General features: G+C 40.7%; 3 protein-coding genes across 3 annotated transcripts; 2 read left to right on the top strand and 1 right to left on the bottom strand.

The window, feature by feature from the left end:
* The first annotated feature begins 13,523 nt into the window (after positions 1 to 13,523).
* Positions 13,524 to 17,311, top strand: LOC135650947 (sorting nexin 2A-like). The gene is made up of 5 exons (XM_065170673.1): positions 13,524 to 14,475; positions 15,162 to 15,371; positions 15,490 to 15,750; positions 16,293 to 16,379; positions 17,123 to 17,311. Exons 1-5 carry the CDS (start codon positions 13,585 to 13,587, stop codon positions 17,201 to 17,203), a joined length of 1,530 nt encoding a protein of 509 aa, XP_065026745.1. The 5' UTR covers positions 13,524 to 13,584; the 3' UTR covers positions 17,204 to 17,311.
* Positions 17,312 to 18,920: 1,609 nt separating this feature from the next.
* Positions 18,921 to 19,971, top strand: LOC135651120 (abscisic acid receptor PYL4-like). The gene has a single exon (XM_065170940.1). It carries the CDS (start codon positions 19,071 to 19,073, stop codon positions 19,800 to 19,802), a length of 732 nt encoding a protein of 243 aa, XP_065027012.1. The 5' UTR covers positions 18,921 to 19,070; the 3' UTR covers positions 19,803 to 19,971.
* Positions 19,972 to 24,780: 4,809 nt separating this feature from the next.
* On the bottom strand, positions 24,781 to 26,400 carry LOC103999609 (protein LIGHT-DEPENDENT SHORT HYPOCOTYLS 5-like). Its single transcript, XM_009421400.3, has one exon. The coding sequence runs from the start codon at positions 25,693 to 25,695 to the stop codon at positions 25,012 to 25,014; it is 684 nt and encodes a 227-aa protein (XP_009419675.2). The 5' UTR covers positions 25,696 to 26,400; the 3' UTR covers positions 24,781 to 25,011.
* Positions 26,401 to 27,383: the final 983 nt, after the last annotated feature.

The following is a 27,383-nucleotide window of genomic DNA, read 5'->3' as shown; positions in this document are numbered from 1 at the left end:
TGATGTAGGAATGCTATCCATAGTAAAGGCTTGATTATCTAAACACTTCTCCATTAAGGAATTAGGTGAAGCATCCTATATTTTAAGGATTCGGATTTATAGAGATAGATCCAAGAGAATGCTTGACTTGTCTCAGTCTAGGTATATTGACATCATTTTCAAAAGGTTTGACATGAAAAATTCTAAGAGAAGTCTCATATCGATGAGACATAGGTTATCATTTTCCAAGAGTATATCCCCAAAGACTCCTGAAGAAAGGGCGAACATGAATAGGAAACCTATGCCTCAGCGATAGAGTCTATCATATATGTTATGTTATGTACCAAGCCTGATATAGCGCATGCTCTGAGTGTCACGAGCAAGTATCAGGCGGATCCAGGCTTGGAGCACTAGAAAGTAGTAAAGTGCATCCTTAAGTACTTGAGAAGCACTAAGAATCTTTTACTAGTATATGAAGATAGTAGACTCAGGGTTAAAGGCTATATGGACTTGAGTTTCCAGTTCGATGTCAATGATAGCAAGTCGAATTTGGGGTATGTGTATACCCTGAATGGAGGAGCAGTATGCTGGAAGAGTTCAAAGTAAGATACTACTGCTAACTCAACCATAGAGGCGAAGTACATTACTATAGCAAAGGCAGAAAAGGAGGGAGTCTAGATGAAGAAGTTTATCATAGATTTAGGAGTCGTGCCAGGCAGCGAGGAGTCGATTTCCTTATATTAGGACAACAACGGGGTGATTGCTCAAGCGAAGGAACCCAGGTCTCATTTCAAAAGTCTAAGCACGTTCTAAGGAGGTTCCACCTGATCAGAAAGATCATTACATGAGGAGATGTAGTAGTAGAAAAAGTTTCATCCAAAGATAATATCGTAGATCCACTAATAAAGTCGTTGTCTCAAGTTGTCTTTAAGTATCATAGGGGTCTAATGCAAATCAGACACAGAGGTAATTGACTTTAGGTCAATTGGGAGATTGCTAGCCATAGGTGCCTTGCAAGCCAATCACGTGAGTGATGGCACGTGTGACTTGACACGTAATTTTTTACTTATTATTATTATTTAATATTTTATTATTTTATATTGATTGTTGCATATATATATGCATATATTGTGATGTTCATGGATCTGTACAATAGGAATCAAATCGTGATGAGATCACATTATTGAGACCGATTCACTTTAAAACACAGAACCTAAATAATATTGGTCATAGGTTACTCGAGAGGGACATCGAGATAACTGGACAGACTAGTGCGCTATATATCCATCCATATAATGGAGGCAACTGGTCCCATAGCTGCTCGTGTGGAGGATACAGTAGAGGTGCTAATTGGAGAATGAGTTCACTGATTGATCCGTTCACGAAATATTCGATGGTTAAAAAAATCTCATTGTCAGATAGTGATTCCATTATCCCAATGGTATACCTGGTCCTTATACTTGAGACACCAAGGATGTCCTGTATGAGTACTCCTCTCTTTGATGTCGAACTTATATGTTTGGATGTTCTAAATCTAGTACAGTCGGTCATCGGGAGTGGTAGCCAACCTTACGAGGGCTATTGAGTATCGATAGAGGATCATCCACTCTTCGTGTCATGAGAGAAATATCTCATATGTTCTTTCTTAGACAAATCTCTGGCCGGGGTCATTCGGATTGAGAAAGAAAGAGTTCTTTGAGAGAATTCGATTAGAGCGAGACTTGAGTAGAAACTGTATGGGCCTGATAATACCATGCCTAGTATATAGTCTTTGGGGTATTAGATGGATGAGAGACTATGGGTATACGATAACTGAGGACAGACAAGTCTAATGGATTGGATTTCCCTGTATTGTCTGGGGATTACGGCGTAGTGGCCTAGTACGTCCATAGTTGATGAGTCGAGTGAATTATTATTGAGATAATAATTCACTGAGCCTGAAGGAATTCTGACAGGTATGACTCATGGCTAGCTTGATATTAGGCCTAGAGGGTCATATATATATGGTAGGCATTGTGATGAGTAGAGGTTCAGATATGAGATCTTTATCGGAGCCCATATCTTATTAGATATCCAATAAGTCACTGAATTACTGGATCCTATGGAAGAGATCTAATAAGAGCCAATGAGAGATTATTGGATACATATCTACTAATCTAAGAGGCTTAGGTAGTTGGATGTGTTAGGAACAAGTCGACACTAAGAGGGGGGGGGGGGGGGGGGGTGAATTAGTGCAGCGGATAAAACACGTCGATTTGAAAAATTTCATGCGATAAAAATTGATTTTGAAAATATGAGTTTAACTTGAAAGTATATGGAAGTGTAGTGAAAGTAAAGTAGTTTGAAGTAAAGGTAAATTGCTCAAAAGAAATGTAAACCAGATTTTTATAGTGGTTCGATCGTCGTGACCTACATCCACTCCACTGATTCCACTTCCATCGAGGCCACCGACATCCACTATCGATCTTCCTTCAATGAGCAAAGATCAACTACCCTTACAACTCGATTCTCCTTTTGATAAGTTCAGGAGAGAACCTTTACAACCCCCCTTCACTCCTCTCTTAAGCAAGACTAACACTTTAGAGTTTGAGGAGTTCACACAAGATTAAAATAGTGTTTTATTTTCTTTTTTTCTCTCAGTTGTGTGTGTGTTAACCAAGGATGAGAGGGACATTTATAGGCCTCAAGTTGATTCAAACTTGGAGCCTAAAAAGGTATCATCCCGGGTTTCTCGGGTCCTAGCGGTACCACTGCCGATAGCACTAACACTAGGCGGTACCACCGTCCTGTCTGACGGTACCACCACTTGGGAGACTATGTCTGGGTGGTACCACTGCCCAGACTGGCGGTACCACCACCTGATAGTCTCGGAGACTAAGTCTGGACAGTACCATCGCCTAGACCAGCGGTACCACCACTTGACACAGTCTTAGAGATTGTGCCATGATGACTCCACCTATTGAGTCACTGTTTGGGCCTTTCACTTGGCCCAACATAACCTAACCTTGAGCCCAATTGACCCCTAATTGAGTTGGCCCAATTCGAACCTAATTATGTACTAACTATAAAATTTAAGGCATACACTAAGCTAAATAAGTCTAGTTTCTTCCGATGAGCTTTCGATGATCTTCCGATGAACTTCCGACAATCTCTCGGCAATGTTCCAGTGGACTCCTAACAGGCTCCTGGACTTCACGACGATCTTCTTGGTAAGTTTCGATGAGCTTCTCTAGCAAGCTTCTAGAGTTCTTGATCAATTCTGATAGAAATTTTGACAAACATCCGGACTTCCGATGAACTTTCGAACTCCCAACAAAATCTTATTTTCGACTCCAAGACTTCATTTTACTTTATACCTTAATCACTATCATAGTTAATCCTACACACTTAAAACCTACATCAATCTAAATAATTATTATAAGACTTAAATCAAATGTTATCCGGCATGTCATTAGTTCATCGATGCTTCATTCGATTTTTCGACGAATCGTCCTCTCTTGCGGCCTATTGCCCAATCAGCCAGTTGACCTCCGCGACTCCGATTTCCTTAGTGCAATTTTCTCTCTTCTTGGCCCGATGCCTGAACCCATGGCCCGAAGCCTTCTGCCAATACATCGACCGATCCTCCGGCTTGACGTCTAATCTTCTGACATGTTCCATTCTTGCCCAACATGATTTTTTCTGCCTTAATTGTCTCTCCCTGATCGAAGCTTCCTAAGTCACTCAAAACATGTTGAATCTCGGATTTTGATGATAAAATCAATTGATGGGTTAATTGATCTAATCCATATTATTGAGTTAAGTGTGCAGGATGAACTACGATAACCAGAAAACACAAAGCAAGGATACCGGAGTCAAGTTCGATGGACGTTTAAGAGTCCGAAGAATCGTCGGAGATGCTGCCGGAACCAACCGAGAAGAAATCGGGAACTTGTTGGAATTTTTGGAAGTTCGCCGAAGAGATCGTCGGAGGCTCACAGAGATCATCGAGAAGGCTCGGCTACTCATTAATATCATCACAAGTTCGGGAGCTTGCTAGGAGCCCGTCGGAAGAAGTTCGTCGGAAAGCTCGCCGGAACAAGACTCAACGTTCACGGTTGAAAAATTACTTAGGATGTGTTTTTGTTATGTAGTTTACTTGTAATTAGGATTAGGATTAAGAGATAATCCTATATCCTGGTTAGGGGCCAACTGGGCCCAAAATTAGGCTTGGTTTGGGCAAAATTGAAGCCCAAACAAGTGAACCGGAGAGCCAGGCGGTGGCACCGCCCAACACCCGAGAGCTGGGCGGTGACACCTCCTGGGCTGGGCGGTTGCACCATCCAGCACTCGAGCTCTGGGCGGTGGCACCGCTTGGCTGGGCGGTGGCACCGCCAGCATCGGGAACCCAAAGAGAATTCAAATTTTGGAGCCCAAAATTTGAATCCTCTTGAGGCCTATAAATACCCCTCAAATCTCAACTGAGATTATAACTTTTGAGAAGCATTTGATTGAGAGAAAAGTCTTAGAAAGTCTTAGCAAGTCTTGTTTTCAATTTGCTAGAGAGTTCTCCTCATTCTTTCTTATTGAAAATTTGTAAGAGGTTGAACTGCTTGTAAAAGGTTGTAAGAGGGGTATTTACCCTTCCATTTCAAGAGATTTGCTAGTGGAAGGTGGGAGCCTCATCGAAGATGGGCCTCGCAAGTGGATGTAGGTCATTTGACCGAACCACTCTAAAATCGGCGTAATCTCTGGTTTGCATTTCATTATTGCTATTTACATTACTGCAAACCTTCTTACATGCTTTAGTTCCTTATTACCTTTGCTGCGCAACTTCAAGAATACGCTTTCAAGTTAAGCCTTTCAAGTTCCGTTCTTATCGTACGAAAGATTTTTCTAAAACCGAAGTTTTAATCCGCTGCACTAATTCACCCCCCCCCCTCTTAGTGCCGCTCCGATCCTAACAAGTGGTATCAGAGTGAGGTTATCTCTCATATTTGGTTTAATACCCAAGAGAGATGGCTTACTCCGGCATGCAAGAGGGTCATTCTATTGCACGACCACCTTTGTTTAATGGGTCGGATTACACATATTAGAAGACTCACATGAGGATCTTCCTCATTTCTATGGACTTTGAGCTTTGGTCTATTGTTGAGAATGGATTTCAAAAATCTTCTCTTCCGATGAGCGAATGGAATGAATCGGAGAAGAAGGTTTTTGCTTTAAATGCAAAGGCTATGAATGCCTTGTTTTGTGCACTAGATAAAAACGAATTTAATCGTGTTTCAATTTGTGATTCGGCTTTTGATATTTGGAGAACTCTTGAGGTCACTCATGAAGGCACTAGCCGAGTGAAAGAGTCCAAAATCAACATCCTTGTGCACTCTTACGAACTTTTCCGAATGAAACCAAGTGAGTCCATCGGAGACATGTACACCCGGTTTACGGATGTCATCAATGGACTCAAAGCTCTTGGTAATAATTTTACTAACTTTGAACTAGTAACTAAAATCTTAAGATCCCTCCCTAAAAGTTGGGATCCAAAAGTTACAGCCATTCAAGAGGCCAAAGACCTTAAAGCATTCCCTCTTGAAGAACTCATTGGGTCTCTAATGATCTACGAAATGACATGTCAAGCTCATGACGAGCTTGAGAACCCCCTTCCAAAGAACAGGAAGGATATGGCACTCACATCACAAGAAGACCACTTGAAAGGAACATCAAGTGATGAGGACAGTGACAATGACATTGCACTTTTGACTCAAAAATTTTAAAAATATTTAAGAAAGAACAAATTTAAAAATAATACAAAAAATAAATTCGAACACAAGAAGGACCAAGTAATTTGCTATGAGTGCAAGAAACCGGGACACTACAAGAACGATTGTCCACAAGCCAAAAAGAAAGCATCAAAGAAGAAGGCGCTCAAGGCAATATGGGATGATTCAAGCATGTCCGAAGAAGAGGAGTCCAACACCGAGCAAGTTGCTCATTACGCCCTAATGGCCTTCGAAGAAGAGGTAACGGATTTAATTAATGCAGATTTACCTTATCATGAATTATTAAATGTCTTCCATGAGTTATTTAATGAATGTAAGATAATTAGTAGAAAGTATAAAATGCTAAAAAAGGAGCATGATAGCCTTACTTGTGATTTTGATAAATTAAAAACTGAATATCATGATAGTATAGCTCCATGTGCTAAATGCCATGATCTAGAAACTCTCCAAAATGAGAACTTAGTACTTAAAGACACCTTGAAGAAATTCGAGGTCGGTAGCAAGTCCTTAAACATGATCCTTACAAATAAGGGTCACGTTCCTAAAAGGAGTGGAATCGGATTTGTGAGAAGTACTCACCAAAATCCAACCACCTTTATTAAAGGTCCTATCTTACATGTTCAACACCAAAGTAATTACAACTTTTGTTGCAAATATGGACATATAACTTACCAATGTCCATTCAAGAAAATTAGTCCGAACAAATTGATTTGGGTTCCTAAAGGAACCATGATCAAGTCTATGCAACATGATAAACAAGTTAGATTAGTTTTTTAGGCACCCAAAAGTAAATGGGTACCTAAAAATAATTCCTTCTTGTAGAAACATACACCATCACATGCTGGGAGCAAGAGATGGTATCTTGATAGTGGATGCTCATGGCATACGACCGGAGATCCATCCCAATTCTCCAAGCTCATTAGCATGGACGAAGGCTATGTCACCTTCGGAGACAACAACAAAGGCAAAATCATTGGCAAGGGAACCATAGGTAACAAATCAAGTTTTTCCATTGATGATGTGTTACTAGTTGATGGATTGAAACATAATCTATTGAGCATTAGTCAATTATGCGATAAAGGTTATATAGTTAGATTTGAATCAAATATGTGCATTATGGAAAAACCAAATCATAACATGACTATAATTGCTTTAAAACAAAATAATGTCTATATCATCAATCTTGATGAACTAAGAAATGAAATGTGTTTCTCCGCCGTAAATAATGATGCTTGGCTTTGGCATAGGAGATTAGGCCATGCAAGCATGAAAACAATATCTAAAATCTCATCTCAAGAATTAGTCCGAGGGATTCCGAATATGAAGTTTATTAAGGATAAGGTATGCGATGCATGTCAACTAGGGAAACAAATAAAAACAAGCTTCAAACAAAAAAATCAAATTAGCACCACTAGACCATTACAATTGATCCATTTGGACTTATTTGGACCAATTGATACAACAAGTCTAGGTGGAAGCAAATATGCTTTTGTGATTGTGGATGACTACTCTAGATACACTTGGACCTATTTCTTAACTCACAAAAGTAATTGTTTCAAGTGTTTCTCTAAATTTTGTAAACTCACTCAAAACGAAAATGGTTTCATGATTTCATCAATCCGGAGTGATCATGGTGGCGAATTTCAAAATCATGACTTTCAAAATTTTTGTGAAGTTAATGGATACAATCACAACTTCTCCACTCCAAGAAATCCCCAACAAAATGGAGTAGTTGAAAGAAAAAATAGAAACCTACAAGAAATGGCAAGAACTATGTTGAATGAACATAGTTTACCTAAGTACTTTTGGGCCGAAGCCGTAAATACGGCTTGCTACATCATGAATAGAGTCATAATAAGACCATCCTTATCAAAAACTCCCTATGAATTATGGAATAACAAAAAACCAAATATCTCCTATTTTAAAGTTTTCGGTTGTAAATACTTTATTTTAAATGAAAGGGATGCCTTAAGAAAATTTGATGCTAAATCCGATGAAGGCATCTTTCTTGGTTACTCTTCCGTTTCTAAAGCTTTTCGGGTTTTTAATAAAAGAACTTTAGTAATTGAAGAGTCTATTCATGTAGTTTTTAATGAAGTTTCAAATTTAAAGAAAAATGATTTTGATGATGATCTTGGTTTTGATAATTTGAATTTGAATGAACCCCCTCCTCAAAATAGCAACTTGGATGCACCTTCTTCCGAAATTTTCTTACCTAAGGAATGGAAGTATATAGATGCTCATCCAAAGGAGCTAATTATAGGGGATACATCTAAAGGGGTTCAAACTCGTTCATCTTTCAAGAATTTTTGTGCTAATGCCGCCTTCCTTTCTTAAATCGAACCTAAGTGCATTGATGAGGCCATAAAAGATAATTTTTGGGTTATTGCAATGCAAGAGGAATTGAATCAATTTGAGAGAAATAAGGTATGGGAGCTTGTTCCTAGACCTAGTGACCATTTAGTCATTGGTACTAAATGGGTCTTTAGAAACAAGCAAGACGAAAATGGTATCGTGGTTAGAAACAAGGCTAGATTAGTGGCCAAAGGTTTCAACCAAGAAGAAGGTATCGATTACGAAGAAACCTTCGCTCCCATGGCTCGATTAGAAGCCATAAGGATGCTCCTTGCCTATGCTAGTAGTTATAATTTTAAACTATTTCAAATGGATGTCAAAAGTGCCTTCTTGAATGGTTTTATTTCCGAAGAAATATATGTCGAACAACCTCCCGGATTTGAAAATTCTCTTCTTCCTAATCATGTATTCAAATTGACTAAGGCTCTATATGGCTTGAAACAAGCCTCTAGAGCTTGGTATGAAAGGCTTAGTTCTTTTCTTATTTTAAATAATTTTACCAAAGGCAAGGTTGATACTACATTGTTTATTAAACATTTTGAAAAGAATTTTCTTATTGTGCAAATTTATGTTGACGATATCATTTTTGGCTCTTCGGATGAATCACTATGTGAATCATTTGCCAAATCTATGAGTCATGAATTTGAAATGAGTTTAATGGGTGAATTAACCTTCTTTTTAGGATTACAAATCAAACAACTTAAGGATGGTATATTTCTTAACCAATCTAAATACACATTAGAATTGTTAAAACGATTTAACATGGGTAATTCAAAAGCAATAAACACCCTTATGAGTACTGCAACTAAGTTAGATATGGATGAAAATAGTGAATATTTCGATAAAAAAACATATAGGGGAATGATAGGTAGTCTACTCTACCTTACCGCGACTAGACCGGATATTATGTTTAGTGTAGGACTTTGTGCTAGATTTCAATCAAATCCAAAATTATCTCATCTTAAAAGTGTTAAAAGAATATTTAGGTATCTTAAAGGAACTCCAAATTTAGGATTGTGGTATCCAAAATCTGAAAATTTTGATTTAATAGCTTATGCCGATGCCGATTTTGGCGGATGCAGGATAGATAGAAAAAGTACATCCGGAACATGCCAATTTTTAGGACATGCACTTGTTTCTTGGACTTCCAAGAAACAAAATTCAGTTGCACTATCTACGGTGGAAGCCGAATACATTGCTGCAAGTGCATGCTGTGCACAAGTTGTTTGGATGAAAAATACATTAGAAGACTATGGAATTCACTTTAAGAATATTCCTATAAAATGTGATAATACTAGTGCCATATGTCTTACTAAAAATCCAATTCAGCACTCTAGAACTAAGCACATCGACATTAGGCATCATTTCATACGCGATCATGTCCTTAACAATGATGTTGTTCTAGAATTTATTGACACAAAGCATCAATTAGCAGATATATTTACAAAAGCTTTGAATGAAGACCAATTTGAATTCATTAGAAGGGAATTAGGTATGTTAAATTGTCCCTAAAAATTAAACTTGTGTGAATGGATTTTTCGTAAAGTTTTTCATCTTCTCTCCATTCCTCGATGAATCTAATCCATCTCTTTCAATTATAAATGACATGTGCTCAAGATTAATGATTTTATGACATTTTGTGAATCTCGAAATTGATTTTTTTTTTTATTACGAGTTTCAAGTTGACAATTTGAATTTGAATGAGTCTGTATTCGAATTATGATCTTGACTTATTGAAGCTACTACTTGAAATTTTTTTTTATCCCAATCTCTTCCTTATACATCTACAATTTCTGTTATTTATAGAAAGAAGAGATTAGACAATATGGATAAATGCTGAATTTTTCCTTTAGGATGAACTCTACGTAAATATTTTAGCATACTTAACTTTGAATGATAAAATTTTTCTGATCAATGCTTTATGTGCTTCTTTATGTGATTCAAGTCTCATTCCCTTTTTGTTGATGACAAAGGGGGAGAAAAGTGATGACTTGTATCATTTCAATAGCATGTCTTATATGCCTTACAAAATCTTTAAGAATATCGCAAGATCGATTGATTATATTGAAAGCATATCTAACAAGTATTTCATGAAATTCATGTTGAAAATCTTTTTCTCCTGTCGTAGTAAAAATTGTCTCTTATCATTCGACTTGAAAAGGATCTTCATCGAAGTTTCGCATTTACTTTATGCTTAATGAGAATAACGATAAGTTCTACGGTTAGAACTTATCGGTTTATGCTTGAATTCAATGGGATTGAATTCAAGTGTTTTTATCTTCTCATAATATGTCATATAGATAGGGGGAGTTATGTTTTAACTCTGTCATCAATTGATTGTCATCATCAAAAAGGGGGAGATTGTTGAATCTCGGATTTTGATGATAAAATCAATTGATGGGTTAATTGATCTAATCCATATTATTGAGTTAAGCATGCAGGATGAACTATAATAACCAGAAAACACAAAGCAAGGATACCGGAGTCAAGTTCGATGGACGTTTAAGAGTCCGAAGAATCGTCGGAGATGTTGTCGGAACCAACCGAGAAGAAATCGGGAACTTGTTAGAATTTTCGGAAGTTCGCCGAAGAGATCGTCGAAGGCTCACGGAGATCATCGAGAAGGCTCGGCTACTCATTAAAGTCATCACAAGTTCGGGAGCTTGCTAGGAGCCCGTCGGAAGAAGTTCGTCGGAAAGCTCGCCGGAACAAGACTCGACGTTCACGGTTGAAAAATTGCTTAGGATGTGTTTTTGTTATGTAGTTTACTTGTAATTAGGATTAGGATTAAGAGATAATCATATATCCTGGTTAGGGGCCAACTGGGCCCAAAATTAGGCTTGGTTTGGGCAAAATTGAAGCCCAAACAAGTGAACCGGAGAGCCAAGCGGTGGCACCGCCTGGCTGGGCGGTGGCACCCGAGAGCTGGGCGGTGACACCTCCTGGGCTGGGCGGTTGCACCGTCCAGCACTCGAGCGCTGGGCGGTGGCACCGCTTGGCTGGGCGGTGGCACCGCCAGCATCGGGAACCCAAAGAGAATTCAAATTTTGGAGCCCAAAATTTGAATCCTCTTGAGGCCTATAAATACCCCTCAAATCTCAGCTGAGATTACAACTTTTGAGAAGCATTTGATTGAGAGAAAAGTCTTAGAAAGTCTTAGCAAGTCTTGTTTTCAATTTGCTAGAGAGTTCTCCTCATTCTTTCTTATTGAAAATTTGTAAGAGGTTGAACTGCTTGTAAAAGGTTGTAAGAGGGGTATTTACCCTTCCATTTCAAGAGATTTGCTAGTGGAAGGTGGGAGCCTCATCGAAGAGGGGCCTCGCAAGTGGATGTAGGTCATTTGACCGAACCACTCTAAAATCGGCGTAATCTCTGGTTTGCATTTCATTATTGCTATTTACATTACTGCAAACCTTCTTACATGCTTTAGTTCCTTATTACCTTTGCTGCGCAACTTCAAGAATACGCTTTCAAGTTAAGCCTTTCAAGTTTCATTATTATCGTACGAAAGATTTTTCTAAAACCGAAGTTTTAATCCGCTGCACTAATTCACCCCCCCCCCCTCTTAGTGCCGCTCCGATCCTAATAAAACACAGATCAAATCATAAACAATATCAATTGGTTTCATCATCAAAATTCGAGATTTAACTGTATGGAGATCCAATACCCAATAGGATAGGATCCATTAGGGTTAAGTTGATAGGAGACCTCTATAAATAGGAGGGAACCAAAGATTCATAGGCTAGAGCCTCTCTTTATTGCCACCTCCTATTCTCCTCTCCCATTCTCCTCCTCATATAGCACTTGGAGATTTGAGAAGTATCGTCATAGCTCTACTGTGTGGATCATAGCTAGAGAGGATGGCGCTTGGTCTCCTTCGCCCTCTCCTACAGATCTCTAAAGATTCAGAGATATACGATCTCCCTAGGTAACACGATCTTCATATATACAGTTTTCGATTTTACAATTTTTACACACCAATCTTCACACGACGACGAACACTTCTTTGAAAAATTGAGGATTTTGTTTTATGTTCTTTCACTACACATGTGATATCGGCCCCTAGATTTTTCTACATTAACATGGTCAAAAAGGTGTGATACATTAAGGTGTCCGAGATATCATATAATGATATTTAGGCACAGAATAGTATAATGTGCTCCATTGGATCCGTATTACCATCGAACACTTACAAAGATGGGAGACAGAAATTTATTAGAATTAGTTCCTCTTGGATTTCTAGATGAACAACGATCAACCCGAGGTGGGGACAACTAGCACCTCCTTTTGTTTTTTGATTGTCGAAATTCTCATTACTTCTCCAAACATTGGTTCATCTATCATAGTGACTCAATCTCAATCAATAAGGAATCCTCTATCAAGCCCACTGACTCAATCTCATTCAAGTAGGGCAAAGTGAGAGTGGTACGGTCCACTAAATTCCACGGCCAAGAATCTAAATCCACCTCGGGTGATGATTTGACAAACCTTGGGCTCTCCTAATATGTCGACACCACGTCGAGTCAGAAAATCTCGGTGAGTGTCGATGGGAGTAGAACCAAGGACTACAATTGAGTTGATGGCATTGCTTGTTAGACCAGTTTAGGTAAAAGCAGAGTGATAACCTATATTATGCCTATTAGCGCTTGTACTTGTTGAGTGAGGTTTAAGAACACCTTAGCAAAGACAAAGAGGTAGCCCAATGTCATCTCTGGGAGTGAGAGACCAGGGTTATTGAATTGACACTAGTATCATATTTGAGTTTGCACAAAGTTGGATGCACAAATATGCGGAGAGGGTGGTTACCATCTCTCTAAGGTGAAAGTACTATGGATTAGAACCAAAACCTCTTCGCTTGAGCATTCATTGAAAGAATTAATGAGCAAGCTTTCCTACGATATTGCTTGCTCGACAAAAATATTAAGGGAAGATATCATTGATGTCTAAGTCAATCTGACATAGTTTAGACATGTATGCATAAGATTATTCATGGAACCTCCAAGATAGAAACATTAAGCTCTATCATGGTACCTCTCGAGGTATCACTTAAGATAAAAAAAAAATTTCTAACCTAGTTTATCTAATACGTAAGTTAATAATCCAAGATAAATAAGCACGATCATCAATAATATAATATAAGATAACTTTTATTTAATAATTGATCTCTTATGGATAAAAATAATTTATAATAATCTATTTTGGATCCATATTCACATAGAATAATTTTTATTTCTTCTTTCAATAAATATGACAAAGACATATATTGAAAGATAATAACCTTTATGTCATTTCTCAATCCTCCGTGTTTGAGCTAAAATACCATGCACGGTGTCACGTGACACGCGCCACCCCTTCCCGTCTCCCCTCGCACTCAAAGTTTTGGCAACCCCTTTTACACCACCTCGGCTTTGCTCACACGACCACGTGCCCTTCGTCGTCTCCCTCCACATCTCTCCCCTTCCAGCCTCCTCACGTTTCCTCGGCTTCGTCGATGATGGACCCAGATACCGGTTTCTTCGCGTCGGAATCACCGGCAGTGAGGGAAGAGATGGAGAGCCTCGACCTCTCCGACGCCACAGCACCCTCCTCCCTTCCCTTCTTCGTCGAACCGCCATCGTACGCCGACGTCGTCTTAAAAAGCACCTTTGAGCCTCAGAACGCCGTCACCACCCCCGGCAGCGGGTCCTATCCCCCCCGCGCCGCCGCCTCGGATTATCTCAGGATCGTCGTGTCGGATCCGGAAACGATGCTGGAGGCCTCGAACTCCCCTGTCCTTGGCGGCACCACCTACGTCACCTACCCCATCACCACCTGGGTCCGCGCCGTCGGCCATGGCGGCCCTTCGGTGTTCTGCGTCCAACGGAGGTTCCGCGACGTCGTCACTCTCGCCGCCCGGCTCGCGGAGGCGTACCGGGGGTACTTCATCCCGCAGCGGCCGGACAAGAGCGTCGTCGACGGCCAGGTGATGCAGAAGCACGAGTTCGCCGAGCAGCGGCGGTGGGAGCTCGAGAAGTACCTGCGGAGGCTGGCGGAGCATCCCGTGATTGGGAGAAGCGACGAGCTTAGGGTGTTCTTGCAGGCGCAGGGGAAGCTGCCGCTGCCGGCGGCCACCGATGTGGCGTCGAGGATGCTAGATGGGGCGGTGCGGTTGCCGAAGCAGCTGTTTGGGGACGCGGCAGCTGGTCGAGTGGCGCCGGAGGATGTGGTGCAGCCGGCAAAGGAGGGGAGGGACCTGTTGAGGATATTTAAGGAGCTGAAGCAGGCGGTGGCTAATGATTGGGGAGGGGTCAAGCCCTTGGTGGTGGAAGAGGATAGAGAGTTCTTGGAGAGGAAGGAGAAGATGCAGGTCCTCGAGCAGCAGCTCTGCACAGCTTCTCAACAGGTAACAATCAATCATGATTGTTGCAATGTTAATGATGATCCCAATTTTGTTTGTGATTTGATTATTACCTTGTGCCACTTTCGATTTTATCTGAATTAGAGTCTTGCTAATTTGATACATACATATCATGATGGGTCCTAATTAAGTGTGTATGGATCCTAATCGGTCGACAAGTGTGCATAGATAACCTAGGAAAAAGAAATGTATACGTGAAACTAAGTTCTGATACAGAAGGTTTTTGTTCTGTATGAGAGAAATTAACATGACTAGAGAATCTGAAATAGCGAGGACATAATGCCTTTGGGTGCTTATCATAACCTTCCATCATTTTAAGTGGCTTAACTTTGTGGTACCTCGCAAAGTAATAACAAACTTCTTGAATGTTGATGCTAAATGTCCAATATAAGCAGCCATAGGCTGTCATCGTTTGGCCTAAAATCTAAGCTTATTATCATAACAGTAGTTGGTTTTCGACTATGAATCTTTCATGAGTATAGATAATCCAGACATAAGAGAGATACGTGCTTTAGCATGCACAAGTTTTTTTGGTTCTGTATGGGAGAAATTAACATGCCTAGAATCTGAAACAGCAAGGACGTAATGGCCCCATGGTTGTGTGCTATTTGAACTTTCAATCGTATGCCATTTCTGTAATATACAATATGAATAGTTTTATATTGATTCAGGCTGAGGCACTTGTGAAAGCACAACAAGATATTGGTGAGACAATGGGAGAAATGGGTTTGGCATTCATCAAACTCACCAAGTTTGAGACTGAGGAGGCCATATTCAGCTCTCAGAAAACACTATCAGCTGATGCCAAATGTGTGGCAACTGCTGCTGTCAAAGCAAGCAGATTGTATCGCGAACTGAATGCTCAAACCGTAAAGCATCTGGTAACATACAGATCAATCGTATAGTATATGCTCATTTGTGAAACTTGAAAATTTTCGAAAAGGGACATTTTGGCTTCTAAAATTTTCCTTATTCCTTCGTCCGATTTCTTTTTCACAGGACACTCTACATGAATATCTTGGGGTAATGTTAGCTGTTCAGAGTGCATTCTCGGATCGGACCAGTGCTTTATTGACGGCGCAAACGCTGATGACAGATTTATCAACTTTGCATGCAAAGGTTGAGAAACTTGAGGTTGCATCTTCGAAGATATTTGGTGGTGACCGATCAGGACTCCGCAAAGTGGAGGAACTTAACGAAACAATAAGGGTTACCGAAGATGCTAAAAGCTGTGCACTTGGAGAGTATGAAAGGATAAAGGTACTTGCCACTTCGCCTTACGCAAATTGAGGTATCATTTTTTGTGTCGAATGTTGCAGTTGTTTGCTTGTTAGCACTTGCTGAAGTTACTACTTGGTGATGTTGACTTTGGGGGAGATAACCAGGAACTTTTTTCTAGATAGGAGTATGTCGAAATTAAATAGATAGTGACTTTTGTGGGGGTGAATTTAAGGATGTCCACTTTTCCTATATTTAATTTTACTTCTACCTTATATGCACTTTTTTTGCTTGTTCTTTTCCTAACTTAAGACATATATTAATTCGGTTGACTTTGCATGGAGAGGTTGTTCTTACTGTTATGATGATGAATAGGTAGGTTTTCTGCATTAGATGACAGAAAAATGAGGTGCTAAACATGAATATGATGCATGCTCTTATATTACTTTCCATTATTCTCTGTTAACCAAGTTCAGTTCATCTGAATAAATAATTATGATACATCAATTGTTCTTATTAATAATGAACTTTGCAAATATATGCAGAAAATATAGAATATAATCAGGTTATGTTTTCTATGCAAGGAAAACAACCGGAACGAGCTTGAGAGACTAGATAGAGAGAAGCATGATGATTTTCTAAGCATGCTTAAAGGGTTTCTAATAAATCAGGTATGTCTTGCTCTTCATTTTGCAATTTTCATATTATAAAGATGAAATATGTGCATCAAACTATGTTCGACTTTCTTTCAACTGCCTTGTTGGACTGTGCCTATGCAAAGGCAAAGGCTTTCCTATAGCTGAAACACCAAATCTTTTTTAATGATCTCGAAGACTATAAAAGAGAAGCTATTGATCATTCACCACTAGTCTTGCATTTGCAAATATAACACTGTCTTCATTATGTTATACGATTATGTTTCCTTGTTAGACCATATCGGTGTGGCTGGTGGTGCTGCCATTATGACCTTCATCTGTTCATTGGTTTTTCCTTAAAAGAAGAGAAAATAAATTAGATAAAAGTGAACTGTCCACGATTCCTACTGTGTCAGACTAAAACTTCGAAGGTCTCTCTACTGATTAATATATACAACTGAATATATTCAAATTAATAATCTGTAGTACTACTTTTCCGATCACTTTGTGCTGACATTTTTCACCACAAATTTGAACCATCTATTCTATTCATCAGGATCTATAAAATGTATCATTATTTTAGCATCGTGAAGTGCATTAGCTGACAGTAAACACTTTCGTTTCAGTGTACTCCTTTTTCGGGTGACACTAACTCTGATGTGTGAATGTACAAGATCATCTACTTCAATTATGCTATCATGCTTTACTTCGAATTGGTTATCTCATCCGTAAAATGGAACTAATGAGCTTCCGTCCTCTGCGTTCTGCATGTTGAGAAGGTCGAGTATTCAGAGAAAGTTGCCATTGCTTGGGCTGCTGTAGTGGAAGAAACATGTGGCTATGCAAGAGAAAGCAATTAGGTAAGATGTGAAGACCACCTATTCTTTGCAGATTGTTAGTAAACCCATCCATGTGTAATTCCATCGCTTAGTTCTGACGAACAGCGATCTGCCTCTGCTTTTGACTCGAAACCCTCTCTTCCATTGTCATTGCTGTTTGGGGTCGGTGCAAAGATAGGGATCAGAAATGGTTCCGGAAATATATAAGATTTACATTTTTGTTTAAATTTATATTTATTCGGTGTGTTTTCTTAGCATCATCTTATTACTATAATTCTAAATCAGAATGTGCAGATCCCACACGGTGGGTTAGCATTCTTATCAACTTAACCGAGTGACCGTGGACGTCTTTTCCCGACTACAGACAGAAGACACAAGTGAGGAAGGCGATGGTTCTCATTCTCAGGACCAACAAATACGTGTCGGCAGAATTCCTGGTGGCCATGCAAGTAGTGCATGCGTAGTCCGTGCAGCAGCAGTGTTTTTTTGTTTTGCTGCAGTATTTGATGCAGGAACACAAAAGAAAAGTTGGACACGCAAAAGAAAAAATGGATGGTAGGCAATAAATAGGCATCACACTCATCGAGTAAATGCTGGCCGTGTGCACTCCAAGGAGACGGCCATCGACTCACCTCGAGCTGTCCCCAAGCCATGCATCTCCTTGCACGAGGAAAATGACAACCGGAAGACACTGCGTGCAAAGAAGCGGGACGAGTTACATGTGAAGTTGACGAGTAGGACCCCATCTTTTTTGGTACCACTTGCGCTTTGCGTCACCTCCGTCTGCTTTAACCCACTGCTTATCCATTGCCTTGAACAATCCCTGCAACTGGACTGGACTGACTGCCCCCATTTGCTGCTTTCTTTCTTTCTTTCTTTCTTTCTTTCTTTCTTCGTTATAAATTCATCAGAAACACTCCACTTTAGTGGATGGATTTCCAGATGGAAAAACTCAACTCACAAAATAGAAAGATCAGAGATCAAATAAATAAGAAAGTCAATAAAATATTTATATGATTTCACACTCACTGTAAAAAATTAATTGTTTTATCAAATGTGGGTTCTATGTGGATTATGTCGCTCTTTCTCATTAATTGGGTTACTTCCCAATTTATATGCAAGAGAATCCTTCATAGATGATATTATTATTAGCTGATGTTTCAAACTATCTTTGTTTCTTGATTGATGGTTAGCCCTACAATATCACATCAATTTGATATATGTATATGGATAATATTTGTCCAATAGAGAACAGTGATGAAACATCACTTGTTGCTAGTGGCCAACTGGGCAGCTAAGGTTTGACTGTAAGAGCCAAGTAGATCCAGATTCATGTTCTCTTGTGACACTCTCATTTTATCTTCCCATGAAAAGTCCTCATTTGACTTGAGCTTGGTAATTATCCACCCAATTGTCTGCAGATTTCCTCTCAATCTTATATATATATATATATATATATATATATATATATATATATATATATATATATATATATATATATATATATATATATATATATATATATATGAATGCTGGAATTATAGATCATCATATTTCAGTGTTGGATCACAAGATTGGAAAGAACATTTCATAGATTTGTGTGCACCATAATTTTCTCATTAAAGATGCTATTAAATACATGCATATATTTTAATTGTGTCAGTAAGAACACAATTCAAATAACTATCTTCAGCCAGAAACAAATAACGAAGGAGAAAGAAACAATCCATTTGCTGTGTCAAGGGAGACAACTCTTCTCCAGCTAATTACTATTTATATATCCCCTCTTCTCCATCCCTTCCTCCTCTGCCCAAATATCTGTCTCTCTCTCTCACTCTCTCTTCTCTTCTCTTCTCTTCTCTTTTTGGACTGATAAGGAGGCAAAGCAATGGCTTGCGTCCCTGCTGCCGCGTCTTACGTCCCGCACCAAAGGGCAACCGCGGGCGTCGGAGGCGGCGCGGTGATGGCGGGGGAGAGGTGCACGGCGGCGCACGAGGTGCTGGAGGCTGTGGCCGGGCACTATGAGAACCCCGCGGGGGAGATGTGCGCGGCGCACGATGTGCAGGAGGCGGTCGCGAGGCACCATGATCATGCGGTGGGGCCCAACCAGTGCTGCTCCGCGGTGGTGCAGGCGGTGGCGGCGCCGGTGGCGGCAGTGTGGTCGGTGGTGCGGCGCTTCGACAAGCCGCAGGTGTACAAGCACTTCGTGAAGAGCTGCAGCGTCATCGTGGGGGACGGCGACGTGGGCACCCTGCGGGAGGTGCGCGTCGTGTCGGGCCTGCCGGCGGCCACCAGCACCGAGCGCCTCGAGATCCTCGACGACGAGAGCCACGTCCTCAGCTTCCGGGTGGTCGGCGGCGAGCACCGCCTCGCCAACTACTGCTCCGTGACCACGCTCCACCCGGTCGTGGGAGGCAGCGCCGGCGGCGGCTGCACGCTGGTGGTGGAATCGTACGTGGTGGACGTGCCGCCAGGGAACACGACGGAGGAGACGCGGGTGTTCGTCGACACCATCGTGAAGTGCAACCTGCAGTCGCTGGCGCGGATCGCCGAAGGCCTCGTCAGGCAAAGCACCGCCGTCGCTGGTATCGAGGCCGGCGTTAGGAGGGCGAACCCGTAATTGGATGGGTGGGGTTCTCGATTCCCATCGTTCGTTTACGTTTCGCAGTCTTCTTATTTCACCTCCACCTTTATGTTCTCTTTGCCCCTTTTTTCTTTCTATTTTGCGAGTGTAGTACAAAATAACACATTATGCTGTGAATAATAATATCTTGCACACGTATGTTTCACTTTTTTTTCTATAAATTCTCATCGGTGAAAAAAATGGATGATGATTTTTTTTACTTTATTTAAAAAAATATATATACAATGACGTCTTTCTATGTCTTGTTTTGTCATCAGACTTTGTGGGTAGCAGAGTCAATTTAGATATGACAAAGCATCCACTAACGTACCACCTCGGATACGTCATGATATCAAATATATATATATATTTCCTCATCAAATTGCTTGACAATCACAAATCTAAAACTATGTAAATAGTACTATATAAATATATTTTAATTCTATGCTTATTAAATATAAATGGACTCTCGAATTTCTCTAGACCTCTTTTTGCTACCCTTATTAAAATTGACCCATTAAAATGGGATATAGAGACATTTATTATCATTGAATTTAAACGGAATATAAGATAAAGGATAGTTTCTATTCTCCATTCTCTTGGGAGGGAAAAAAAAAAATCTCTTTCAGAAATAATAATATTATAAATATATGTTAGATTTTTTTTTTTTGTCTAATAGGTAAATAGCGAAGGCAGGCAGAAGTCGAATTCAAGATCTTAACTAAGTTTAGTTGACAACTTGAAAATGGAGTTAGATTAGATCAACATTACAGTGTTCGTCAAGTTGGAATGAGATGGGATTCCTGTGAAGACCCCATCCACATTTAAGCAAGTTCTATGCTTCTTCTCGTCTTCAAAACCTAGGAGTTGGCATAACAAATCCCCAGCAGTAGAACTCATCGACATCGATCACAACAACATTGCATCCACAATCCAATACTACCTATGCCTTTCAGAATCACAGTTCACCATATAAAGCTTCTCATAGGAGAGAAGAAGATGGTGGGAAGTGCAGGCGTCGTCCATTTTTCTGCAGCTGCAAGTTGCATTGGAGTATTATTTCCCCATTAATGGGCGAATCAACAGCTGTTCGGCCAGCGGAGCAACTTGACACTGGCAACCTCAACTTGGTGATAAAAGAGAAGCAAGTTGGGGTCTCTTTACTTGATTTCTCCATCAGGTTCTTGTCCTTGAGTTGCTACTCTTCCCCTTCTTTCGAGCTTTCTTCTGTTGGGTATTATTTCTATGGTACTGGCGAATGAGATGGTCCGCAACTTGAGATGCAACTTGCATGGCCTTTAATGATCCTTGTTGTCTCTTGTGTCCCACAGTTGGAACTTCTCTTCTGCTTGGGTCATTGTCCAAGCCATTTTCAGTAGTCGAAACCACTACCGATTAGTCTTTTGATTCGATCATCGATTGGGAGCCACGGTGACGATCCGACCTGTCTCGAGCCTAAAATTGACACAAGAGTTACTAGAGGAACGATGTAAGGGAGAAACGGACATAGGATGATGTTCGAAAAGTCAAACCAAGCTTTCATAAACCTCCATTCTTAAAATAGAAGACCGACAGCCGATTTACCCTCGACATAATCATTCTGATGCTTAAGTAGAAAGAGAGAGAAGAATCGAAACTATGACAGCACTTTTTTATTTATAGTGAAGACTCAGTAAAATAAATTTAAATATATCTTGATTCAGAAATTTTTTTTTTTTTTATAATGACCAATATTTAATCTTTTTTTTTATTGAAAGTAAAAAAAAATAGAAGACTTTATCTATCTAGATTATCTTAAATCATATGAAAGAAATGCTTTTGCTTCCAAATGGTAATAATTACAGTGTATCAATTGCTCTCTCTAGCTTTATGTTTGTCTGCGGGACTAGTTGCTCTCTAGCTTTATGTTTGTCCTACTACAGGGTTTAATGATTTGGTCAAAGTTAATGGTGCCCACTCTCAGCCTTTCCATGAGGATCCACTGCAAGATCTAGTGATCGAATTGCCCCCAGTAGATCTTTTCGGTCCCTGTGACCATATATGGGTATGTGAAATCTAATATAAATACATCCGAGAAGAATACTCACCATCCAACTTACTAATTTCACTCTTTTTTATTTGATTGTTTCAGAAGACAAGTCATCTGGTTTGAAATTACACAAGACATGATCTATGGTGCCAATATTGAAGCATGGTGGACGCTACAATTGAGGATTCCAACTCTTGAATGAGATCTCTTGCAGCAAACCAATCAAATGCTGCCATCTTTCTCTCTCTCTCTCTCTCTCTCTCTCTCTCTCTCTCATATAGTGCTTGGCTTGTCAAACAACAGCATGAGAAGAGTACAAGAGAGTAATGCTGCCTCATTCACGGACTACACTACTACGTGGACTCCCGACTCCCCACACCCAGCAACTTGTGGCTTGTCGGATCACCACAGTTCGCTGCACACTTGCAGTCGGCTGCGCCGCATTCCCCGCTTCATTGCCGACGTCTTCTCCTCCATCCCATTGCAATTGGCTGGATCGAGTTCCTCCTTCCATTGCCGACGCCTTCTTCTTCCTTTGATGCTTGTGCAGTGAGGCGACTGTGCTGAACCAAGCTAAACAGTGGACATCTCCCACCTCCATTTTCTTGGTTCATTGCGTACATCGAACTTAGCCACGGGTGAGACTGACGATACTGAGGAGAGAGAAGTGGCAGGAGTAAGCGTTGCTGCTGCTCCTTGGTCACTTCTCCCTGTCAGCCATCATGCCACCATGTACGTGCCCGACGTTGATGCATGCCACCGGTCCTTGCTCCATTATTCCAAGGTGTTTCCATCAAAATGATGATACCTTGTAGGCTCACCGCTGCACGACAGGCAGGAAAACACACAACCAAAAGAGCTTTGTACTGGAGAACATGATGAGCCACCGATGGCCAGTTGCTGGCTCTCTAATGGGGCACTCGTTGATGCAGCTCTCAACTACATATATAGTCTTCCCATGACATTACCACAAAACTGCGTTTTCCCGTATAAACCGATCCCCAATTTAGTTTTATATCAAAAGTCGAAGAATGGAGTTGGATTATATGAGAAAATGAGTTATTACTATTCATCTAGACTTGATAATTTTGGATGGTTTAATTTTATACCTATCAAATAAATGAATCGTACATATATTAAAGATAAAAGTATTGGTTTTTCGGATTAGATAGCTCTACTATTTAACTATAAATTTAATTATTGTGCCTAATGGTAATCTTGATCTCTACCAACATTACAATTTGCTATTAAATTCATAGCATAAGATAATTTGTAATTTATCACTCTCAACATCCAATCGAGTTCTAATGGTTTAGTTTCGGTACGGAACCGAAATCGACTATTTGATTCGATTTAGATCAACCAAAAAAAAATTGTAAATAATTAAACGTTCTCCGACTAATGAATTTATCCTTCAAACAACTTAGCAAAGAACCAATTGGAGGGTTAAAATAAAAATTAAAAATTAAAATAAAAAGTTTCGAAACGAAAATCTTATGGGAACTAGAATCACCTAGAACCGGTTTAATTGTAATTTAAAATTCGATAAAACTGAAATTATCCATTTTGAACTAGAGTTAGGAGTATAAAAATGTATTCGCGGACGAGAAATTGTGGTGTTAAATTGTGTTTTGGACTAAAATAGATCATTTGGCAATTAAAGAAATAACCCAAAAAGAAAGAAAGAGTTGAAATGATGATACAAGAATTAATTGTCGGATGGCAAGACTTGCTGAACTCTCAACATTTAAATTTGGCTGTCGGCTTCTCCTTTTTTATCTCTTTTCCTACTGAAAGTGTTACCCCGCAACAATTATGGAGCTCCAAAGCAGAATTCCAGCTTTTTATCTTATGCTGTCTTGATCTTGAAAGAAAGCAAGAAAGAAGAGACGACCACATCCGATCTGCTGCTACAGTTCGGTGAATGGTAATCCAATTAGATCATATCAAGAGAAAAGAAGGAACGAAAAATGGCAACTGGAGCAGTACGTCGTCAAGTGATGAACGCAGTTGTAGTTCGGGCTATTTAAGGAATATATTCATTTAGATCACAGATGACGACGAGTTCCTCATCACTTTTGCTTGCCGTGCCTTTCCCTTTCATCCCTCCATCTCCCTCTTAAAATAATGGAGCGCACTCGAGCGTCCACCTGCAAGCTTTTCAGTCGTTCAAACTTCTCACTGCAACAAAAGTCGGCTTCTCCAACGGGCCGTACAAGAATCTCTTCTGCCGCTGCTGCTGCTGCTGCTGCTGCTTCCCTTTAGTGTACAGTAACTATGAGTTCGGCTTGCAGCGAAGCAGATCCTCCCTCTTTCTCTCTTCTCACCCACGATAATATTGCATGCAGAAGAAGCTTGACAACAGCGATAGAAAGACGATCGAGCGAGGATACAACTGTTGATAACACAAGCTGACAGGGAAACTTAGGTCCCATTTGTCATTCTCTGCGGCGGCTCCCTGTGTAGAAAAAACCGAGTGGACACTCTCATCCACCTTTGATCAAGATATGACAAATGTAGTATTGATTGATTTATGCTCATGATAGCAAAGAGGCAGACGAGATTTATGAGATGCCGTAAGGTTATGTATGCGACCCTCGATGTAACTGTGCAGGAGATATGAGTCCGATTCAACAGCATATGAATCATAAAATAAGGGAACAATTTCTGTGGAAGTCTCACTTCCATTGAGTCTAAACAGTGTCCTTTTTCAAACATGGAGACGAGTAGGGTTCGAGTTCTTCGGTTTGGCCCTCGCAAGCCAATGTTGGAAGGAGAGAAGGAATCAAAGCTCACAGGTAGAGAGAATACAGCAGCCTTCTGATGAAGCTGATAATTAAATAGCAGCAAAATAAGGAGACATCAGAAGAATAATCATACTGCTGTTGATAAGTTTTCTGCTTTCATCAGATGAACACCCACCACTTGCCGTCGCCAACACACAAGTAATAGAATTGTCGGCTTCATACGGATAGGGAACAAAGAGATTACAATTGTCGATGCTGTGCACCAATTCAATCAGAAGAAAAGGGGCAGAGAAAGAGAAAGGAAGGATCAAAAGATCAAAACATGCCGAATTGGTCTCGGAAATATGAAGAATTAGCCAAGAACTTTGTGTGTACGATCTCCTGTATCCTTCCTCGACAAATAGCAGCAAGAAGAAAGGAAATGAGCTACTTAAGGAGCTGATGAGCACGCCGGCGGCGCAAGCGATCCGTCTCCGACTGCCGTTGAAGTGCTAAAAGCCTCAGCCACAGTACTAGTGCCAGTTGCACTCGCACCGGAAACAGCAACGGCTGCGGACAGCGAAGCCTCCGCTCCGGCTCCGCCAACCGATCTCCCTTCGCTGGGGGTTTCCGTGTCCTGGAAGCGCTTCCGCTTCTTCTTCTTCTTCTCGTAAGGGATGCCGCGAGCTTTGGCCTGATTCTCCTTCACCTGCCGAAGGTAGACACCGACGGCCCTCGCGCCGAAGGGGTTGGAGTCCTGGTGGCCGTCGTTCTCCTCGTAGGCGGCCCGGAGGCGCCCGATGAGTGCGTCGAGCGAGCCCCAGGCCTGCTTCAGCGGGCACACGCACGGCGCCGGCGGGTTCGGGTGGCCGAAGAAGGTGCATCCGGGCGCGTGCACCTTCGTCTTCCCGAACTGGTCCAGGTACTTCAAGAACTCGATCACGTGAGCCCCGCTGCAGCCCGCCAGGGTCAGCGGCGGCCTGTGGCTCCTCAGGTACTGCAGGAACGTGTTCCAGTCCCGCCGCTTCTGCGACTCGTACCGACTCGGTGGCTGCTGCTGCTGCTGAGGAGGTGGTGGTGGGGGTGGCGGAGATGGATCACCGGCGACAGACGATGCGGCCGGGTCAGGATCCATTGCTTTCCTTGGGTCTCCTGTGTCTGCCCTAGTGGTTTTGGTGTGCAAGTGTTTTGCTTTGGTTGAAGTCTGTTCTCTTACAACCCTTTGATTCCTCTCCGAACACAGCTTCTTTTATCTTTGTCAGGAAGCTTTGCAGTTGGCAGGAAAGGGAGAGAAAGGGCGGGTTGAGATCGGACGTCAAAAGTGGTAGTGCTGCTAATGGATGAATATATATTGATGAAGGAATCTGAAGTGTTCGTATGGTCATCTGACGGATGTGCGGGAAACACTGTCACCACTAACGCAATATTACGACAAGATCTAAGCAGATTACTGTGACAAACATCCAAAGAGGGATGATGAAGATGGTACCCTACGTAGCATATGTGAATGGCACAACATACATATTCTGACAAATTTGGCCATTTGATAGACTGTGAACCCACGAGTGAGGAGTAGGGATGGGTCCTTTATGATGACTGCGAGTGTGGGAATAATGGGAGCAGCAGCACCATCTCCTCCGATCACATAAAACAAGGCCTGTAGAGAGTGGAGACTAAGAACATAATGGATTCGGTGGGTGGAGAAGGAACCTTTGTGTTTCAGCAGTAAGGATTTGCTTCTCCAGGTTAAGCTCCAGTAGCTGGAAAATTCGTGATCCAAATCTAATCTGACACCTGAAGAGAAAGTCAACTTTCCCTGTCATCTCATCTCCATACGAACTGCGGCCAATTAACACTAATGTCGAGTGTTTTATTCTTTATATATACTGTGGATATAAATTCTTATCCACTTTTGCATGTTGGACTAAACTTAGGATTAATAAGATGCAAATTACAATATACTTTTCATGCTCAATTATGGGACTAGAGAATGAGTGTTGTCTCGTTTCATGCTTGTCAACATATATGCTCGAGGTCTTCACTCCCTATTTATGTTTTCTTTTTTATCTGGCCTCCAACCATTCATTAGTGGAGAGCAAAAGCTGATCTAAACAACATGTAGAGAAACATATTCTAATCCACTAAGAGGCAATCAGAGGACAACAAACAATCCATCAATCACTAGATACAACCCAAGCAAACTAATCCAAAAAAGTATTTGATGGAGTCACGATTGCATTGCATGTGTACATCTTACATCCTACATCCTAGTAGTAGGAAGGATAAGAAAAGGAAGATCTCAAGTATTAGTAAACAAATAATCTTCCTCGTACGACATGATAAACTTATTTTTAGTGGCAAGCATATGATATGTAGGTGATATGGTTAATATTTCGGATCAACTGCTGCGACTCGTCACACGCAAAGCCCACTTAACCAAACTCAAACTCATCACATCAACATGAATTAAAGAGTAAAATATTCACTGAAATATTTCTTATTCAGTTACTTTAGGATCGAAACCATAATTTTCAACTTTCGTATAAGACTCGACTTGTGTATCAAAGTAGATGTATCGGACACACAATTTGTTTTGAGAAAAATTATCTCCGAGAAGCATCCATCTCGAAATGATATTTGGGACACACTTGTATGTTAGTTTTGTAGGTAACACTTGTGAAACCATTTGTTGTGAAAAAATTTATCCTTAATCATTTTAAAGAAATGAGTTTGAGATATACTTGTACGCTAGCTAGTTTTACAAATGACACTTGAGGAGTGATTTGTTTTGAGAAAAAATATCTCTAAGAAGCATCCATCTCA

This window comes from Musa acuminata, chromosome BXJ3-10 (genome assembly GCF_036884655.1).
Source record: "Musa acuminata AAA Group cultivar baxijiao chromosome BXJ3-10, Cavendish_Baxijiao_AAA, whole genome shotgun sequence".
NCBI lineage: Eukaryota > Viridiplantae > Streptophyta > Magnoliopsida > Zingiberales > Musaceae > Musa > Musa acuminata.
The sequence above is the reverse complement of the archived record's forward strand: the minus strand, read 5'-3'. Positions and strand labels throughout refer to the sequence as shown.

Bases quoted from the DNA above. Each gene is read 5' to 3' on its own strand.
- LOC135650947 (XM_065170673.1), top strand. From the start codon at position 13,585: ATGATGGACCCAGATACCGGTTTCTTCGCGTCGGAATCACCGGCAGTG. The intron at 14,476-15,161 runs GTAACAATCAAT...ATATTGATTCAG, and splicing joins TCTGCACAGCTTCTCAACAG to GCTGAGGCACTTGTGAAAGC. The intron at 15,751-16,292 runs GTACTTGCCACT...TTTCTATGCAAG, and splicing joins GAGAGTATGAAAGGATAAAG to GAAAACAACCGGAACGAGCT.
- LOC135651120 (XM_065170940.1), top strand. From the start codon at position 19,071: ATGGCTTGCGTCCCTGCTGCCGCGTCTTACGTCCCGCACCAAAGGGCA.
- LOC103999609 (XM_009421400.3), bottom strand. From the start codon at position 25,695: ATGGATCCTGACCCGGCCGCATCGTCTGTCGCCGGTGATCCATCTCCG.